Source organism: Myxocyprinus asiaticus, chromosome 33, assembly GCF_019703515.2.
Source record: "Myxocyprinus asiaticus isolate MX2 ecotype Aquarium Trade chromosome 33, UBuf_Myxa_2, whole genome shotgun sequence".
Classification (NCBI taxonomy): Eukaryota; Metazoa; Chordata; class Actinopteri; order Cypriniformes; family Catostomidae; genus Myxocyprinus; species Myxocyprinus asiaticus.
In genome coordinates, this window is record NC_059376.1 from 23,499,779 (window position 1) to 23,520,938 (window position 21,160).

General features: G+C 40.8%; 1 protein-coding gene across 1 annotated transcript; it reads right to left on the reverse strand.

The window, feature by feature from the left end:
- Positions 1–14,284: 14,284 nt before the first annotated feature.
- On the reverse strand, positions 14,285–21,132 carry LOC127424252 (osteoclast stimulatory transmembrane protein-like). Its single transcript, XM_051669264.1, has 3 exons — positions 20,803–21,132; positions 16,667–17,666; positions 14,285–16,577 (listed from the first exon to the last, which is right to left on the reverse strand). Exons 1-3 carry the CDS (start codon positions 20,844–20,846, stop codon positions 16,188–16,190), a joined length of 1,434 nt encoding a protein of 477 aa, XP_051525224.1. The 5' UTR covers positions 20,847–21,132; the 3' UTR covers positions 14,285–16,187.
- Positions 21,133–21,160: the final 28 nt, after the last annotated feature.

A 21,160-nucleotide genomic window follows, 5' to 3' on the forward strand; every position in this document is an offset into this window, starting at 1 on the left:
TGAGGCGCAGATCGCCAGAAAAGCATCCAAACTGTCAAAGACGTCCAGATAGTGTTTGTTTACACACACCAACAATTAAAAATAGTGCAGATGGGCGCAAGAACAGAAAGCAGATCAACTGAATGAAACTGAATGGCATCTCTGTTTCTGAATTGTAACTTGACACCGTGTCATTAAAAACTGGTGTGAAAAACATGACAATGGTCAAAAACATCTTTGTAATGCATGTTATATTCACAAAAAAACATCTAAATATTCCAGATATGTCCCCTTTAGTGTTCAGAAATAGTTGGTCACACTAGGCCTGTCTCTCTCTCTCTCTCTCTCTCTCTCTGTTTATGATACGAACTGAACGCCAGTGGGAGGGTTCAAGGGTGCGATGACACACACTGTGGGGTGTGTAAATATAACTGAGCAATGTCTTGTGACGTCACGAACACACAGTTTTCAAAACAAGACGTTTTAAAACAGGTGAGAACTATAAATGCTCTTTTTTTTTTAGACTGAGGAAGTTTTGAGATCTGAAACTTTGTGTTTTTTATAGTAGTTAGACATAATACATAAGTATGTCTTATGTTTAAATATCAAGGAAAATTTGATTTTCCATTTCATGACCCCTTTAAATGAATGGATACCAAAATGTTGAAGCTCAAAAAAGCACATAAAGGGGAGTCGTGACACCATGCGAGGAGCGGACGTGTAGGCGACGAGCTCTGCGCACTATGCTAGTTTTTAGTTATTTTTGTCTTATAATCCAGTGAGATTTGATGCACCCTGCTACATATTTGCTCTTTGAAGTCAATATGTCAAAAAATTCAAAATCCTCAGGCTCTGGAGATATTAAAAGACACTTATGTGCTCAAACTGATACCTCTGACGGGCATGTAGACCAGGGACTCGATTTGAATGGTGCGGCCGGGGAAATCCATCGTCAACTGTCCAACATGTTCGTGATGCTGATGAAAATTGTTGCTGACTTAGAAGATCTCGCTGTAATACGTCGATCGATTACGGCGATGGAAACAAAATTCTCTGAGTTGGTTACAAGAGTGACAGATGTTGAGAAGCGGATCAATTATCTGGAGTCATCGGAGAGGGAATTATCTGATAATCCGCTGGCGACCAAAGTTGATTTGGAACACGTTCTTGAAAAACTTTAAGATCTTGAGAATAGGAGCTGCAGGAATAACATCCGAATTGTTGGAATTCCTGAGCATGAGGAAGGCAGAGATATGGTGAAATTCCTAGACAAGCTCTTCCCGAGTCTGCTCGACATAACAGGCCACAAGCTGGAAATCGAGCGAGCTCTCAGGGTTCCAGCTCGTAGATCAGCTGAGGGTGACAGGCCCCGATCGATCCTGGCCAAATTTCTGAGATCATCCGATAAAGATGTTGTGTTACGTGAGGCGAGGAGCAAAGGGAAGCTTTCTTGGAAGAATCACAACATTTTTTTGTTCCCAGACTTTGCGAATTCGACGAGAGAAACATGATCGATTTAAGGAATGCAAGAAACTTTTACATCAACGGAAAATCGCTTTTGCACTGATGATCCCGGCCAAACTGAGTATAAATACAAAGCATGTATTAAAAGTATTTTTATGCCCCAAGCAAGCACTGTCCTTCATAAAAACATTGGAGTGAGTAAGCCATTTGATGTTTCTCATTTGAGTGGACTGACTCGCTGTACTTACTCTGGCTGTCTGAGGAAGCTGGGCGCCATTTTTGTTTCTTTTTGTGTTGGTTCCGCCTAGCGGCTGGAGTTTGTTTTGTGGAGTGACACTCCTTCAAGAAACTTTTGCACTGATAGATCGATTTACACTGAAGTTCCCGGCTAGTGATAAGGATGACTGCAAACTATCTACATGCCTACAACAAGCGATGTCTTCTAAAGAGTTGATGGACTGAGGAAATCATGGTGTGTTTCTTATGTGGCCTCTGAGTCAAATCGACTCGGTAAATATACACTGGACCGTCCGAGGAACCGGGACACCTGTTTTGTTTCTTTTTGTGCTGGTTCCGCCTGGCAGCTGGAGTTTGTTTTGTGGAGGAACATACCTTCGGGACAGCTGTGGATGAATCTGCTTGTTCTTTGTGCTTATGCCTTCTAATGGCTGGAGTTTGTTTTACAAAGTATTTTCTGTTATGTAATTTTGCCTCATAAAATTTTTATAGAAACACCGGGCTTGAGCAATCCGATGGCAAAATTGATGAGGGGGTTCTCGTAATCTATTTATGGACTCAGTCTTTGATCATAGTGAAGCAAAAGTGTGTAAGCCCCCTAGAGCAACACTGACACTACACAGGATGTGTAAAAATCTTGGTCTTGCAGATATTTGGAGACATTTGAACCCATCTGGTAGGGACTATAAATTTTTTTTTCATCAGTCTATACGATTTATTCTAGAATGGATTTTTTTCCCTCATTTCATCTGTTGTGGTTTGCTCAATTGGAAACATCTTAGTCTTAGATCACACCCTGGTGAGTTTAGAGATGTTGCCACATACAGAGAAAAAGAAATCATATAGTTGGTGCCTTAATGTATCCCTTTTGCAAAATCCTGATTTCCAACAAATGTAAAAGACTGAAATCAGTGTTTATATGGAGACCAGCTGGTCCTCAATATCTTCTGTGGTCGTGGCTTGGGAGGCACTTAAGGCGGTTCTTAGGGGTCGGATCATAAAGTATGCCTCATTCACCAAAAAATCCAAAGCACGAGAACTCGTGGAGTTGGAAGGGAATATTAAAAGGGCAGAGGCAGAGCTGAAGTGCCAAATGTTGTCTGATGGCCTCAGAGAATTGACCCATTTGAAATACAGATATAATACTATTTTGTCACGAAAAGTGGAGTTTTGTTTATTCAGGACAAGACAGTCATGAGTCGGGGGACAAAGCAGGAAAACTCTGGCTAGATATATTAAACAGAGAAAGTCTTTTTCTACCATTTCCTCAGTGAAATCTGCTGGTGGTGAAACTTTTACCTCGGCCATTGATATTAATAATGCCAATAAAGAATTCTATCTTGATCTTTATAGTTCCACGTCTTCATCTACTGATGAAGATATTAGAAACTTTGTGGAACCATTAGAACTTCTTAAATTGACGACTGAGCAAAACAGTTCTCTCGACTCTGAGATAAACTTGGAGGAGCTTGATGAGGTAATTAAGGCCCTGCCTACTGACAAGGCTCCAGGGCCAGATGGCTTTGCCGCTGAATTTTTTAGATCTTATGCTACATAACTGGCTCCACTTTTGTTAGAAGTTTATACGGAATCATTAAAGAATGGAAAGCTTCCTCTAACCATGACACAAGCCCAGATCAGTCTGATTCTTAAAAAGGACAAAGATCCTAGCGAGTGTAAAAGTTACCATCCAATTTTCCTGATCCAGTTAGATGTAAAAATGTTGTCAAAGTTTCTGGCTAACCGATTAAGTAAAGTTATGACATCTCTTATACATATAGATCAGGTGGGGTGTATTCGGGGCCACAGCTCTTCTGACAACATTAGACATCTCATCAATATTATGTAGTCAGTGGCGAATGATCAGACTCCAGTCGCGGCCATTTCACTTGACACCGAAAAGGCATATGATATGGTAGAATGTAGGGTGACCATATGTCCTCTTTTTCCCAGACATGTCCTCTTTTTCGGACTTTAAAAAAGTGTCCGGCCGGGATTTCTAAATTTGCAAAAATGTCCGGGATTCGGCTTTAGTTGCATTATGATGTGCATCTGGCCTAATACTTCATTGTGTGCGCGTGCATATTTGCATTGCTTTAACCCCTCTTTGTAAGTTCCGCCTTCTTGCACACCAGTTGGTCGATTATAAGAGGCTTGCAGCAACTATTGGCCAAATTCCTGCCTGTCAATCTCTCCGCGAACGCGTGAAGCGCTGTTGTGTTCAGCATCAAACAGTTGCTTTACAGTAGCAGCAAATGACAGCTGAGTGGAAACAGTGCCCAAACGAAAGTGCAAATTTACAGAAGATTTGCACAAAAAATTCACATGCTTTCGTCCATGTCGAGATCCGTGGGAAGCATAATGTTTGACATGTAAAGCTGGCACTTCTGTGTCAGTTGCTAATAAAGGTGCAGGTGATTTAGAAGCACACATTAGCTCTACGAAACATAAAGGGTCAGCAAAAGGTGAAAGTTCATCAGGTAAATTAACGGACTAGTTTTTGTGACCAGGTAAAATTGCTATCACATTGCTTCATTTTCCATGGCCATTCAAAATAATAGTAATAGTAAATGAAGGTACACTCATGGCATCAAATATTTTATTTTAGTACATGGACATTCAAAAGTACGTTGGAAATTTTTATTTATTTATTTATATTTGTTATGCTAATAGAGTGTCTTTTTCACTGTATTAAAGTTTGCATTCATAGTAACACTGTTTTGAACCCTATTATTCCACCCCACCCAAAAAAGGTTTGAGAGTGATGTGACTAGGTAGGTGTAGAGCCGAGGAGGGCGGGGCTGGGCTGGAATGATGCACGCCCGGTCCCCAATCAGCCTGATGGGGCGCGCGAGGGATAAAGGCAGCCGGGGACGACAGTTCAAGAGAGAGAGAATTACAGGCAGCTGTACTGTGTGTGTTTATGGTGGTGTGTTTTTGGTTAAATTGTTTATTAAATTATTATTTAAGTTGTCAAGCCGGTTCTCGCCGCCTCCTTTCCACTGAACTCCCTTACACTGGTGCCGAAACCCAGGAGGGAGGAGGGATTTCCGTCGCAGAGTCCTCGACACTGCCATCCACCCAGGGGAGTGCCGCTGCCATCCGACGGGGGACAGAGTTGCCCGATCACCTGGACGCGGGGAAAGGCCGCCTTCCACGAGGCGAGTGGGGACTGGATTCCCCGACCGCCTGGAGTGGTAGGGCCGCTGCCAGGGGCGGAGGAGTGTCCCCACGGGACGCCGGGAATGCGGAGGGGCATTCTGTCCGCTGGGGTCGGAGGTCTGACTCCGGTCCGCCCGGGGAGGAGCGGCTGCCGTCCACCTGAGAGGGTGGAGGAGTGATCGAGGACCACGCGACGGCGCATCAGAGAACCGGTGAGTTTCTTTTTCTCTCTCTCCTCTCTCTCTCTCTCTGTCGCTCTGTGTTGGCCTTTCCCTCGCCTATTTTGTTTTTGTTGTTGTTTTTCCCCTCCTGTCTCCTCCCAGGTCGAGGAAGGCGGGGATGACCCGCCGGCAATCGGGGCGCAAGGCACGCCCCCCGGAGAGGAAGTGGGGATGTACGTCATGCCGGGGGCTCCCCAGCCTGAGGCAATGCCAGGAGGAGTGTAGAGCCGAGGAGGGCGGGGCCGGGCTGGAATGACGCACGCCCGGTCCCCAATCAGCCTGATGGAGCGCGCGAGGGATAAAGGCGGCCGGGGACGACAGTTCGAGAGAGAGAGAATTACAGGCAGCTGTACTGTGTGTGTTTATGGTGGTGTGTTTTTGGTTAAATTGTTTATTAAATTATTATTTAAGTTGTCAAGCCGGTTCTCGCCGCCTTCTTTCCACTGAACCCCCTTACAGTGGGCTTCATTACATTTATCGATGATTGGAAAGGTTAATGTTATTGAAATTAATTGTATTCCAAAATTCAACTACCTACTACAATCTCTCCCTGTAAGTGTCCCCCTCTCTTATTTCAAGCAATTTGATAGCATAGCGAAGTCCTTCATTTGGAATGGAAAGTGTCCCAGTTTACATTTCAATAAGTTACATAGGCTGGTTGACAAAGGTGGGCTAGGCCTACCCAAGATTTTGTTTTATTATTATGCATTCGGTCTCAGACATTTAGCTCACTGGTCATTTCCACCTGAGAGAGCCCCTCCCTGGTTTGGAATTTAACAGAAAGTTCTTGCCCCTATTTTACTATTACAAAGCCTTTTTTATTAAACTAACTGAAGTTAAGTCATACCCTGTTATCTCGCATTTGCACTCAGTATGGACAAAAGTGTCCAGAGTGTTTAATTCAGACATTTATTTAAATGTTGCCTCGAGCATATGGCTAAACCCAAAGTTGCATATTGGTGAGTCACCTTTCTGCTGTTCGGAGTGGATTCATAATCAATCTTCTTTATTTATCACACATTATACATTTGCACATATACAGTGAAATTCTTCTTTTTCACATATCCCAGCTAGGCTGGGGTCAGAGTGCAGGGTCAGCCATGATACGGCGCCCCTGGAGCAGATAGGGTCAAGGGCCTTGCTCAAGGGCCCAACAGTGGCATCTTGGCGGTACTGGGGCTTGAACCCCCGACCTTCTGATCAGTAACCCAGAGACTTAACCGCTGAGCCACCACTGGATTGTGAGGGGTGTTAATACACTCGGTGACCTATATGAGAGTGGCGGGTTGAGATCATTTGAAAATTTGGTCCAACATTTCAGGATTCTCAGATCTCAGTTCTTCAGGTACTTACAGCTGCACCACCTGCTCAGTAGCATTCTCCCCCCTAAAAGTGCAGATACTCTAGAAGTTGTGATTACTGCTTTTGGAAAAGGTCATGAGGCATCGGTGTACTACTACCTGTTAATTCAGAGTCTGGGGGACAGAGCTTCAACTTCTCTCAAGAGATTGTGGGAGAGAGATTTAAACTTGGTATTGGAGGAGGGAGTGTGGGCTAAGATTCAAAAAAATGTCAAGTCTACATCTAGAGATTCAAGGGTGCATCTGATGCAATTTAAGATTTTGAATCACTTTATATTGGACCCCCTCTAGATTGTATAGACTTGGCGATGCCAATCAGAAGACGGGGACACAACCCATGTTTTTTGGGGATGTGCTAAAATACAGGAGGTTAAAGATTCAAAGATTTATGTGTGATGTTTTGGACACACAATTTTCATTTTTTTTACCCAGACTCTGCATTTTGGGTGATGGGGAGGTCATTAATTTTGGGGATAGCCACTTGAAAGGTTGGGCCCTGGCCGGAGTTATGGTGGCCAGGCGAATAATTCTCAGGGGGTGGAAGATGGCTGGGGCACTTTCGTTTCAGGAATGGTGCGGGGAGATGGGTGAGGTTGCGGCATTTGAGGAGGCGATCCATAGAAGGTTGGGAAAGTAGGATTTGTTTAATAGGAAGGATATTTTGATTTTTTGGAGGGTTCTCGGGGAGGGGCAGTGGAGAGGGATTTTTGATTTTAAATTTTTAGTTTGATGTGTATGTGCACTCTTTGTTTTTTGAAAGTAAATTTTTTTAGTTTGTTTCAATTTTTTTTGTTTTTTTTGTTTTTTGTTTTTTTGTTATAATTGTAAGAGACCACTGTAATGTGTGTTTGAGTCGGGGGGAGGGGTTTAATTTATATAACTGATTCTATATTTTATGTTGTGTTTATTGGTTTTTGTGGATGGAATCAATAAAAATGTCAATAACAAGAAAAAAGCCTTACTCCAGTTATTAAGTCTATATTTTCAGAAGTGATATGATAGGTGTTGGTGAGAAACAGATACATTTTAATTCTTTTTTTTTTATTTATTTTTTTTTATAAATGTGAATCACCAAAAACAAAAGAAGAAGAAAGTGAAAGTGGAGATTGATAGTAAAAAATGATTTAATTACTGATATGTGCTTTTGGAGCTTCAAAACTTTGGTACCCATTCACTTGCATTATGAGGACCTACAAAGCTGAAATATTTATCTAAAAATCTTTGTTTGTGTTCAGCAAAAGAAAGAGTCATGCACATCTCAGATGGCATGAGGGTGAGTAAATGAGGAGAGAATTCCCATTTTTGGGTGAACTATTCCTTTAAGCAAGTGAATGTGAATGTACCACTGGTATTTGCATGCACGTGAGTATGTGTACTGAAAGTGTCATACATAACATTTTACTACACCCTTGTGGAATGCTTTTAGATGTACTGTATTTCTCATATATCACAGACCAGAGAGTTGCTTTAGATTGCCTTTTGAGTTAAATGACACTAAGGAATTAGCCTATTTTGAATCAGACTTCTGAATTCTGTGGACAAGTTTAATGTACAAGAAATATAGACGATGTAAATTCAGGAATAATAATTGAATTGTTCGAAATGCTGCTCATGTGAATCAGTGAGGTGTCTGAACATCTAGAAAAGTATATAATAATAATTTAAAGTGTTTTATGAGGGGTTCAAAGTGATCTGAATTAATTGCGTATTTTTTGTAATCTGATTGCATCACTACCTGTGTCACAGCAGCCTTAATTATCCAAAATGGATAAACTCAAGAGCTTAGATTGAGAGAAAAGCTTGTGCGTGTCTGAGGCTGACTGAATCATTCCTTTCCACATTAATATATGCTCCTATACAAGCTTTCCCCTCTCTATATACATTGAGTTGTCCAGTGCTTTGTCATCATAAATGTGAAACTCTCATGCAGTTTCAGTAATCCTCTTTTTTTTTTTTTTTTTTTTTTTTTTTTGTATATATGCAATGCATTGAATTTCTGAAATATGTATGAGTCAAATGTATCTTAACACTATATTTCCAGGACACCATATTGTGGTGTATTGTTAGAAGAAATGGATCTGTAATTCATAAGTCAGTAAAACTTGTTGGTAAAAGCTCTCAGAGGCAATACAATCTGAGAAACCATCAGCACATATTCTCTACTAGATTTAAAAGAAAAAAACAGTCCATTATCGATGTCAGTTGGGTCGGGTACAATTTTATTTTAATCACCATGTTTTATGAAGTAGCCCATCTTTTTTCTACACTGTTTTTAGTCTCCAGTGTATTTTCAGTTATCATCCATTATGTTTAGGATATCTGACCTCACTGACTTTTCTTCTAAACATTTTAATGCTCATAATTACCTTTTCAAGAACTGCCTTTTTTTTTTTTTTTTTGGTCTCTGACAAATGGTTGCTCTTTTCATCCCTGAAAATGGTTCTATCAGTTTATTAGCATCACAAAGGCATGGTGATGCAGTGAATTTAAAGAGGCAGTTGCTATGAGACAGGTGATAGTGCTGTTGCTTGCAGAATATGTTTATAAGTTTGCTATGGCAGAGCCATATCAGCAGCCATATCACCCTGTAGCTCTAGACCTGTTGCCCACTGAAGCTTAGCAGGGTTGAGCCTGGTCAGTACCTGGATGGGAGACTTCCTGGGGAAAACTAAGGTTGCAGCTGGAAGAGGTGTTAGGGAGGCCAGCAGAGGGTGCTCACCCTGTAGTCTGTGTGGGTCGTAATGCCCCAGTATAGTGACAGGGACACTATACTTTATAAAGGCACCATCTTTTGGATGAGATGTTAAACCGAGGTTCTGACTCTCTGTGGTCATTCAAAATCCCAGGACATTTCCCGTAAAAGTGTAGGGGTGTAATCCTGGCATCCTGGCAAAATTACCACCATGGCCCTTATTGATCATAGCCTCCTAATAATCCCCATCCATGAATTAGCTCTATCACTCCACTCTCTCCTCTCCATCAACAGCTGGTGTGTGGTGAGCTTTCTGGCACACTATGGCTGCTGTTGCACCATCCAGGTGGATGCTGCACACTGGTGGTGGGTGAGCAGAGTCCCCTGTTCACCATGTAAAGCGCTTTGAGTGTAGTGTCAGAAAAGCGCTATATAAGTGTAACGATGATTCATTCATTCATTCATTCATTCAGAGTCAGTCATAACTTTAGGGTTCGAGGAAGTGACCAGTAAACACAGATCAAGTGGGACAAAGCTGTGAAGTGGCATCAAGTGGCAGTTTGGCAAATTGTAAAAACATCAAACGTTTTATTCTTGAAAGTCCAGTGTGTTTGAAAAGGCAGCCAGTGAACACTGAAAAAAAAAAAAATACCTTCAAGCCTGATCTAAACCATATAAATGACTTTCGTTGGTGTTATCTAATTTGCTGAGCTGATTTTTGTCATTTTTTACTTGAATAAAACTAGTAAATTTAGATGTTACCCTATGAAGCAAATTTTTTTGGTTACATTATAAAATATTTCATAATTAAAAATTAAAAAGACTAATCAGAAAGACTTATCAAGACTTATCTTTTGTTTTATGAAAACATCAAGTGAATCTTTCTTTTGAACTGGTCCTTTTGAAGTCAGAAAAACTCACTTTTTAACCACTCCACAGATATAATATTAGCAAACTATAGTTTTGGCAAGTCATTTAGGACATTGTACTTTGTGCATGACACAAGTCATTTTTCCAACAATTGTTTAAAGACAGATTGTTTCACTTTTAATTGACTATAATTGACTATTGACTATAATATAATTTACATACACTAAGTTAACTGTGCCTTTAAGCAGCTTGGAAAATTCCAGAAAATGATGTCAAGCCTTCAGACAATTAGCCAATTAGCTTCTGATAGGAACTGTACTGAATTGGAGGTGTACTTGTGGATGTATTTTAAGGCCTACCTTCAAACTCAGTGCCTCTTTGCTTGAAATCATGGGAAAATCAAAAGAAATCAGCCAAAAACTCAGAAAAATAATTGTGGACCTCCACAAATGTCCGAAGGTACCACATTCATCTGTACAAACAATAGTACACAAGTTTAAACACCATGGGACCACACAGCTGTCATGTGTATTCTGTTGATTCATGTCTTTTATTTTGAAATGTTTAGTTCTTGTTTCCCTTGTCATGTGATACCTGTTTTCCCTCCATATTCATGTGTCATGTTTTCATTGGTTTATTGTTTAATTATCTTGTTATCAGTTCTGTTTGTTCATTGGTTTATGTTCCCCCATGTCCATGTATTTAAGCCTCATGTTTTCCATTGTGTAGTTGTCTAGTATTGAATGTGATGGTATGTGTTTGGTATGCTGTAGTCAAGTCAAGTCAAGTCAAGTCAAGTCCATGTTCTGTAGTCAGGGTTATTGGTGTTCACGTTTGTAAATAAACTGCACTTGGGTTCTTCATCTTCACGTCTTCGTCTTTGCCATCATTGTCAGCAGTTCCAGCAAACGTTACAGAATACTAGACCAACCATGAACCCAGCAGTTTTACTTCTGCGCCTACGTCAGGGGAATCGTCCCCTGGAGGACTATGTTGAGGACTTCTGCGGTCTAGCCAGCCAGGTGGACTTTAATGAGGTTGCCCTCAAAGACTGTTTTAGATTTGGTCCGAATGAGTCCATTTCTTTTTTGATGCCTGGCGGTCGCAGTTCCCTCAGCCTGGCTCAATCTATCGACCTCGCCCTATGGTTCATCGGTTCCCCGTTCACTGTGGGGGAGGCGGATGCCGAGCCAGAGTGCCACGTCACGGCCGCCGCCGAGCCAGAGTGCCACGTCACGGCCGCCGCCGAGCCAGAGTGCCACGTCACGGCCGCCGCCGAGCCAGAGTGCCACGTCACGGCCGCCGCCGAGCCAGAGTGCCACGTCACAGCAACGCCTCAGCCTGCTCCATGCCACGTCACAGCAACGCCTCAGCCTGCTCCATGCCACGTCACAGCAACGCCTCAGCCTGCTCCATGCCACGTCACAGCAACGCCTCAGCCTGCTCCATGCCACGTCACAGCAACGCCTCAGCCTGTTCCATGCCATGTCACAGCCACACCTGAGCAGTGGGACCTGGAGATGGTTCCCACCCTTATACCCACCCTTAGTTCTCCTGAGCAGGCAAGGGGAACTTTTGGCCCTCCGACCCCGCCTGGACCCTCCGAGCCCTGGACTTCGCCTTGGCCTGTCGGTCCCTCGACATTGCCTCAGCTCGGCGTTCCCTCGGCTCCACTACGGTTCTTCAGCCTGTCGGCTGTGCCGGGGTCCCCCGTCCCTCCAGCTCCTCCTTGGTCTGTCGGTCACCTGGCTCCGCTTTGGCTCTCCGATCCTCTGGCTGCGCCTCGTCCCTCCAATCTGTCAGCTTCACCGGGGACCTCCTTCCCTACGGCTCCACCTTGGTCCTCAGTCCCACCGGCTCCACCTCAGTCTTCTGATCCCTTAGCTCCGCCTTGCTCCTCCGAGCCTCCAGCACCGCCTTGGTCCTCCCTGCCATCGGCTCCACCCTGGCCCTTTGAGTCTTCGGCTACTCTCTGGGCACCAAGTTCCATGGCTCCGCCCCTCGAGCCTCTCACGGCTCCGCCTTCCATGGCTCTGCCCCTCGAGCCTCTCATGGCTCCACCCCCCATGGACTTTGCCCTGGTCCCATGCCCCTCGCCCTTTCTCACCACGCCACGCCCCACGCCTCAAGACACCCCCCCCCGCTCCCTACAGAACTTTGAATTTATGTCATGTTTTACATGTTTTGTTTATGTGTTGGGGTGTCAGGAGCCACCCCTTAGTGGGGGGGATATGTCATGTGTATTCTGTTGATTCATGTCTTTTATTTTGAAATGTTTAGTTCTTGTTTCCCTTGTCATGTGACTCCTATTTTCCCTCCATGTTCATGTGCCATGTTTTCATTGGTTTATTGTTTAATTATCTTGTTATCATTTCTGTTTGTTCATTGGTTTATGTTTCCCCCATGTCCATGTATTTAAGCCTCATGTTTTCCAATGTGTAGTTGTCTAGTATTGAATGTGATGGTATGTGTTTGGTACGCTGTAGTCAAGTCAAGTCTAGTTTAGTCCATGTTCATGTTTTGTAGTCAGGGTTATTGGTGTTCACGTTTGTAAATAAACTGCACTTGGGTTCTTCATCTTCACGTCTTCGTCTTTGACATCATTGTCAGCAGTTCCAGCAAATGTTACAACAGCCATCATACCGCTCAGGAAGCAGATGCATTATGTCTCCTAGAGATGAAAGTAGTTTGGTGCAAAAAGTGCAAATCAATCCCAGAACAACAGCAAAGGTCCTTGTGAAAATGCTGGAGGAAACAGGTAGACAAGTATCTATATCCACAGTAAAACTAGTTCTATATCGGCATAACCTGAAAGGCTGCTCAGCAAGGAAGAAGCCACTGCTCCAAAACAGGCCTTAAAAAAGCCAGACTACAGTTTGCAAGTGCACATGGGGACAAAGATCTTATTTTTTGGAGAAATTTCCTCTGGTCTAATGAAACAAAAATTTAACTTTTTGGCCATAATGACCATCGTTATGTTTGGAGGAAAAAGGGTGATGCTTGCAAGCTGAAGAACACCATCCCAACCGTGAAACATGGGGGTGGCAGCATCATGTTGTGGGGTTGCTTTGCTGCAGGAGGGACTGGTGCACTTCACAAAATAGATGGCATCATGGGGCAGGAAAATTATGTGGATATATTAAAGCAACATCTCAAGACATCAGCCAGGAAGTTAAAACTCAGTCGCAAATGGGTCTTCCAAATGGACAATGACCCCCAAGCACACCTCCAAAGTTGTTGCAAAATGGCTTAAGGACAACAAAGTCAAGGTATTGGAGTGGCCATCACAAAACCCTGACCTCAGTCTGATAGAAAATGCATGGGCAGAACTGAAAAAGGGCCAAAATTCCAGCAACTTATTGTGAGAAGCTTGTAGAAGGCTACCCAAAACCTTTGGCCCTTAAAGTTAAACAATTTAAAGGTAATGCTACCAAATACTAACACATTGTATGTAAACTTCTGGCCCACTGGGAATGTGATGAAAGAAATAAAAGCTGAAATAAATCATTCTCTCTTCTATTATTCTGACATTTCATGTTCTTAAAATAAAGTAGTGATCCTAACTGACCTAAGACAGGGAATGTTTTCTATGGTTTTGTACGTCAGGAATTGTGAAAAACTGAGATTAAATGTATTTGGCTAAGGTGTATGTAAATTCTGACTTCAACTGTATATCTAGTCTTTAATCCACATTGCAGTACCCAAACCTTTTACTCTTCCTTACATACTGAGGCTTGTGTTTGTGTCCTAGATTGCTGTTCTGTAAGACCCTTTGATTTCCTTTCCATTAGTGTTGTGTTCCTAGCAGCCATTCCTGCTAGACCAAGGACTGTGATGCATGTCACAAACATGGTTCCTTAATGGATTGTTGCCTCATAGTTAAAAGCAGAAAGCTGTTTTCACCCTGTTCAACACTGAGGACTTTTTATCCATTATCGTGTCATACATCATATGACTCAAATCGTATGGTCATCTTATAGCAATACAAATAAATAAGAATAAAACAAATATTACATTATACTGTACATGCAAAAGACAAAAATAATGTTAGAATAGTTGGAAGACAGACTGTGATTTAGACAGATAAGTCCCAAACATTATTGAAAACTCATTTTTGACAAGGTGTGTTACAGCTGAAGAGTAATAGGTTATTGATTTACTGATGGATTGTAAGTTAATTAGTTAAAAAAAAAAAATTTGATCTAAAAGAAAGAGTCCAACTAAAAATCAATGATTAAATATATAGGCTAAATGTTCAGCGCATTCATTTAAATACATTGAGGGTTAAATATTTTGGAAAATGAGAACTGATGTTTTTATTCAAGTCAAATAAATGTTTCAGTGTGTATTTGAAGATGTAACAAGACAATTGAAGAAGAGGTTGAATACTTTCTAAAGGCACTGACAATAATTTTTTCTCTTAAGTCCCCAAAGAAAGAATGTTCCATTGTCCAGTGGAGAAAGCAGACAGTTGTGTCATGCCCTAAAGTAATTGAACTGACAAAAGCAGGTTCTGCTGTCTGTTATTGGGCTTTGGAGATCTCAAAAACCTTTCCAAATAAAATGCAAATCACATTTAAACAAGGTTTTGTTTTATGTTTGATGTTAATTTCTGTTCAGTTGCTTTGTGGCAGACACACAGATGAAGCCAACAATAATGATGAATCCAGCCCCAACTCACCCTCTTACCAAATAAAAATAAGTATTAATGCAGATATATGCAGATATGTACATATAAAGGACACATTTATTATTTATGTCTGATATTTACAGCATGTTTGTAATGGCAGTACAGATGTGTATAGATATCAGAATCAGAAAGAGTTTTTTTTGGCCAAATGTGCTCAAACACAAGGAATTTGTTATGGTGTACAGGTGCTGTGTGTTTACATATACAATATAATACAATACTGTACAATATATATAAATAATGTTTTTTTTTTTTTATTTTTATTGTGGGGGAAACCGGAGCACCTGGAGAAAACCCACACGAAGAACATGCAAACTCCGCACAGAAAGGCCCTGGGTGACCCGGGACTCAAACTAGGGACTTTATGGCTGTGAGGTGACAGTGCTACCCACTGAGCTACCATGCCTAAAAGAATATTGCTAAAAGACTATAATGGCTGTGCTGTATATATAAATGTATGTTTTGGTATGCAGTGCTTTGCAACACCCGCCACAGGGCAGAAGTACAAAGGTTGTGGCCTGTGGAGTCTGTGAAGTTTCATGCCCTTTTTCTCTAGACTGATCACACTGTAAATTCGGCAACAGGAGGTTGTAAGTTCTGCTGCTGAAATTGGTCTGTGTTTACTGAAATTTGAAACCACTGCCCCAGTGGTCAAAGCTGAAAGGGTTGTTGAAGTCAAATGTCTGTAGGGTGGCACAAAAACAAGTATTTTTAGTAGTAAATTATGTGGTTCAGTCCACAGGAATGCATATTTTATTAACCCTACTCCCTAACCTAGACCCCAACCCTAAACCTAACTGTCAATGGAGTAAAAATTTCATTTTGAAGGGAAAATGTGAATGTGATTACTTCTTGGTTTCCTCAAGACCCAAACCAGTGTCTCGAAGTGAATGTGATTCCTTGCTGTTTTTTATGAGACTAGAACGTGTGTTTAAGAGATTACCTGCAAAACGCACACTAGCACCACAGGGAAAGGTGAACACATTTTATCTGATGCATAAATGTCTGATAGTGGATGGTGCTTGCTAGTAATTTGGGAAATGGGGAATGGCACTTGTCAGTAATTAGGCAAAATGGGGTTGATTTCAGGGTATTTGAACATTCGGAAGCAGCATGTCAATTTCTTGTGTGATCATGTCAGTCCAGAGTTGTATAAATCATGTGAGGAGTGCAGGGGTGTACCAAATATCCTTTTAGTGGTTCTGACTGCCCAGTGCAGTCTTTTTAGATCCATTTTGGTGGACAGTTTTAGAAGTGCACAAGACAGACCTTAAAACAGCTGAGAAGAACTGGATCAGCAGCTCGTGTGGCAGGTTGAACTTCCTAAGCTGGCAAAGGAAGTACAACCTCTGCTGGGCCTTTTTCACAATGGAGTCTGAAAAGGTCTTCAATTTCAGGTTCTGGGGATTGCAGTGCCCAGGAACCTGAAAGACTCCATGATGCAGGACTGTACAGATACTGTATGTCACAGACATATTTAGGATGAATTCTGCATCACTGATTTTATCAGTTTATTCCCTTGCCATCCCAGAGATCTGTTTCTTGGTATCTTCATCCTGGTGTTTGGTTTCTATAAAGAAAACTTGATTTTGTCTTGTTTTTTGCTTGGCTTGAATTTTTTGAATAAGGAATTCAATCCTTCTCTCCTCCTGCTGCTGGAAGAAAGAAGCTGCAACTTTCCTCCGAAGGCGTCGTGCATAGACCTCCAGAAGCAGCATGGTGTAGCTGAGCAGATACAGGAACACCAGCGCTGTCACTGCACTTGGGTTCAGCTTACTGGGCTGGGCATCACACACATTTGGATCTGAGTGAATGAGGGCTGTGTAAGATCTGTCGAAGTTAAACAATTCTACCAGACTGTCTGAGTTAAGAAGCTGAAAGATGTGCAGCGTAGTTGCAACCTGTGACAAAACAGAAGATGGAAGAAAAAATTGTCATTCTTTGTCATCATGTGTCTCCCAAATGTCAGAAAACTGGTGGAATGGATTACCTTGAAGTTGACGTTAATGCTGACGTTGCTGGATGGTATGTTGGAAATCCAAGGGCCACCTGATTTCACTAAGGAGTATAAGAAGTGGTCCAGCACTATCAGAAAAATTGTCATCAATAGATATAGAGTTATCACCACCGAGGGAGCCAGACATCTGCAAATTTCCCTTTTAGTTATTCTGAAACTGGTGGAGTTCACCCCATTTTTCACATCCTTTGCTTCAACAGTGATCCCTTTACTGGTTGCTTTGCTCCTCAGCCCACCTGTGATATATGTGTTGTCAAATCTCACAGATGTCAAATATGATCGGAGGTAAATGACAGACTCTGTGAACAAACACAGAACAAAAACAGCTGCAAAGATTCTGCTCATTACCAGCTTTAAATCCTGTACTTGACTTTTAAATTCAGAGAAATCCTCCTGCACTTGTTTACTCAAGAAATTCAACCGTTCCTTCACTTCTGAAACATTAATATTTGTAGTGTGATCAAAATCACGCAGTGTGTGCACCAAAGTCGCTTCCACACTCTCTTCGGCTCTTTTGACTATATTGTCCTTTATGGTGTTGATGAGCTCTGAGCTGCTCAGGAGACTTTGCGTAAGCTTTTCTGATGCACATTTCACAATATGTGTTAGAGTTGCAATGTTGCCAGCCATGTTGGGTAGGACGTAAAGCACAACAATCATCACAGAAGTGGACATGAGGAGTTTACGGCCCTGTCTTGTGCCCAATGTTGGGAAGATCAGCGTGAAGACACATCGGAATGGGTGGATGAGAGATGACAGGATGAACACAGCTGTAGCATGGATACCAGCTGCGACCCCTGCTGTCTGAACATCATATTTTAGAAAGTTTGTGAGCCAGTGGAAAAGTAGGGCAGCAGTGATCCCAGCAATGAAGAAACAGAGAGTAAATAGAGCAAGTAGCTGATGTGCACTCTGAGGAGTTGGAGTAGAGTAACACAACCAGAGCATCTCCATACTGCTCCTTACTGATGCTCTATCACACACAAACACATAAATAGTGAAAAGGTGGTAAATGAGTACAGGAAAAGATTTAGAGACTAGAAGGAAAATCCTCTATGTCTGTTTTGAAGGGCTCAGTTACAATTACCTTTGCACGGCCAAATTTCACAAGCGAAGAAGGCATTGGCGGATGTCAAACCCGCAAAAAATACTTGTCAAGTAGCATATATACTGTACTGTATATGCTGTACTTTAAACTCAACACTAAAATGATTTCCTTGTCCATTGAGAATATTCAGTGTAGCTATGTACGAAGCACTGCACACACAGAGGTCACTGCCAAATCCAGCAACTTCCTATTGGTCAACGCTGCCAACTTATGTATGAAAGTTCACCAAACTTGAACCCTATTCGTGTACACTGTAAACCCTAATGCTCAAAATAATTCATTGTTTTGAGTAGGGAAAAATGAAATCACACAAATTAGTTCAAATAAATTAACCTTGATGAGTATTTAGAACTTTCTTTTGAGTTCACAAAACTTAACAAGAATAGTATAATGTTTTGAGTTTAATGAATTTGTCTCTTTAAATTTACAGGAAGTTAAATTTAACTGAAACTGGGAAGGGGATTTTTATTTTCCAGCATGCTTTACATGGCACTCGACAGGGAGAGTAAATGTTAAAATTAAGTGTTACATAGTGTGTCTTTGTGCAAGATGAATGTAAAGGGAAATACTTGTTAGTGTTTAATATTTTGTTGTGTTGTTTAGAAGAGTTTCTGTCATGTTAAAGTTTTTGGGGGGTTACCATTATGGTGAATAGTGGAGCTTGAGATTAGATTGAGGACAGGTGCAATATTAGAATGTTCTTCAGTATATTGATATACTTGTTGAGAAAATTCTATGTGTGGTGAGCAAGGCGGAGCAGAGCGGCATCTGGGCAGAGTGATTCCAGTGAGGGGAGGCGGAGGTATTTAAGGAGAAGAGACAGCGGCAGACGGGAGAGAGATATACGAAGCTTGTCCACGTGTTTGACTGTCTTTATGATTTGACATAGCTGGCTGAAAAGCAGGGCGTGTTTTTGTTTCTTTACACACTGAAAAGTATCATTAAATGTCTGTGTTTGTCAAGCCGATCCCAGCTTCCTCCTTACCATCTTAAGCGTTACACTGTGCTAATAAAAGCATGGTTTATCAATTAGCATGCATTAAGCATGCTAACATTCACTGTACTAGCTTGTTTAACTATTATTAGCTAGCTAGGTTCCCTCTATTTTATATATTAAAGTTGAGCTTACATGGTAATTTTAAGTTCAGCCAAAGATTTAATTTAAAGTACCATTAAAATGCATGAGTTAGCTTACTCAATATTTCAAGATAAGAAAAAATAAATCAACACACATGAGTAGAACAAAATCAAAATCTGACAGTTTTGCTTACTTAAACTTGTAATGTATTAATTTAAAACATTTGATGTAACTGATTACCTCAATTTTTTGAGTTCTACTAACTTATTCGGGTTAACAGTGTATGTAAATCAGAGCCCCTCCCTTGGAGGTGGCCTCGAAGTTGGCAAAAAAACAAACAAACAAAAATAAAAAAAGCTCAATGTGGCGGGATATCAGCAAGTGCACTGTACACTGAATGAACTGCTTTTGTGAGGAAACAGCTGATCACTTAATGAATTGTCTGCCTGTCTGCTAATCTTCAAAATGTTTGAAGTTTACAATAAATAAATAAAAAAAACATTATTAGAGAAGTCACAGACAGGTAGGATTTATTTTACAACTACCCATTCTATTGTGTTAGGGTTGCACAATTATGATAAATAATGATAAATCATAATTGTTGATTACTTCCCTTGATAATGGTATTGTGATTCATTTTGAAAAATAGAATTTACATTAAATAAATTTTTTGTCTGGGGCATCTGCATGCCATAATTTTTATGTAACCCACACATCCAAAAAACTAGCTGAGAACTGTTCTACTGTTTATACTTTATGGCTATTTTAACCTTCAGTAAATCAAGACAGTGCCTAAATGGTCAACTTCCTATGGGCCCTCTCTGCAGAATTATAAACAAAACTGTTAACATTTTGAAAAAATTATACATAGAAATCGAGCTACAGACATGTCTCATTTGTTAGTGCTCCACTGCTGCTGCTGCAAAAACATACAAACAAAAAAGCATTGAGATTAGACCTCAGTGGAATGCTATAATTGACACTTTCCATGATTAGATAATTATGGCAGCAGTAATTGTTGATCGAGCAGATCTCAATCATTTATTTGAATAATTGTGCTGCCTAATTTCTGTTGTGTGATTTACTGTCGTAAAACTCAATTGACTGTTACACATTCTCCAGTGGTACAGCCGCAGAGGTTATCTCCTCAAGAGTATCTCTAGGTAAATTCTTCGCCACTGGAAGTCAATCAGGTAAAATTCCTAATTGTCTGGATTCCCAATGAGATGACTATATTTCAAATGCAGAATTTCACTGTGCAATGGTAAATGTGACCATGCCTTATTGAGGGCTGAGTGAGTACACTCAAAAATATTTGAGCCTACTATGAAATGTTATGAAATTGAACTGTGTAAATCTTAAAAATAGGTTAAAATATTTTTAAGTGTACAGTGTATAATAGCAAATGCACTTTATGAAAGTCATTCTGATGGTTAACTGCATCTTAAAGCTCTACTTCAAAGATAAAAGTTGTAAACAAATTGCATTTCTTAATGAACAAAATTGCTAATTTCAAATACAAAGCTTTTGAAAACTAAACCAATTAAACTATTTTATAGTGTCTATGCTACAAATACAACATGTCACAATATATTTAGCAATACTAGCAATGTGTAATTCTAAATAATTACACTGTAGGTCATAGTAACTACGGAGTAACATGAATACAGCAATAGTAATGTACAAATTGCAAGAAATGTGTAAAAGGACACACTAAATACATGTAGTTCATTACTTTTACTCAGTACTTGGAATAACATGTACACTGTAATATTAAGTGTGACCACTAAATAAATAAATGCTTCTATTACATAATCTTCATAATTTGCTTCTCAGCCATGGTGCTGTTACAATCAAAATTAAAATCATAACAATTTACTTGGAGTCATATGTTTGTTATCATTTCAGAAAATATTGACATACCTGAGTGAAAACAGGGAGAGAGATTTTCTGAAGTACATCATCATACTGTAGGTTAAACGGAGGCTTGAATAAGATCATAGATTCATCTTAACATAAAAAAATTGATAAAATCCTTAGAACTTGAACGCAGCAGAACTGGTCAGCTTCAGACTGAGCCGGGCACTGAACACACACATATATATATACACATGCACAATCCTATGACTCTGAGCTGGGCACTGAACACACATGCACACTGACTCATAAGTTGCTCAGATTCACATGAGACATAAACACAGGCCACACTGCACAGCTACAAACGTACTCACACCACATGACATGACAGATAAAACACAAATTCCTTTAATGAACCTTAAAA

Coding starts and splice junctions, on each gene's coding strand:
- LOC127424252 (XM_051669264.1), bottom strand. CDS start 20,846: ATGATGATGTACTTCAGAAAATCTCTCTCCCTGTTTTCACTCAG. Junction 17,667..20,802: donor CTCTCCCTGTTTTCACTCAG/GTATGTCAATAT, acceptor TGTGTGTGATAG/AGCATCAGTAAGGAGCAGTA. Junction 16,578..16,666: donor GCATTAACGTCAACTTCAAG/GTAATCCATTCC, acceptor GTTTTGTCACAG/GTTGCAACTACGCTGCACAT.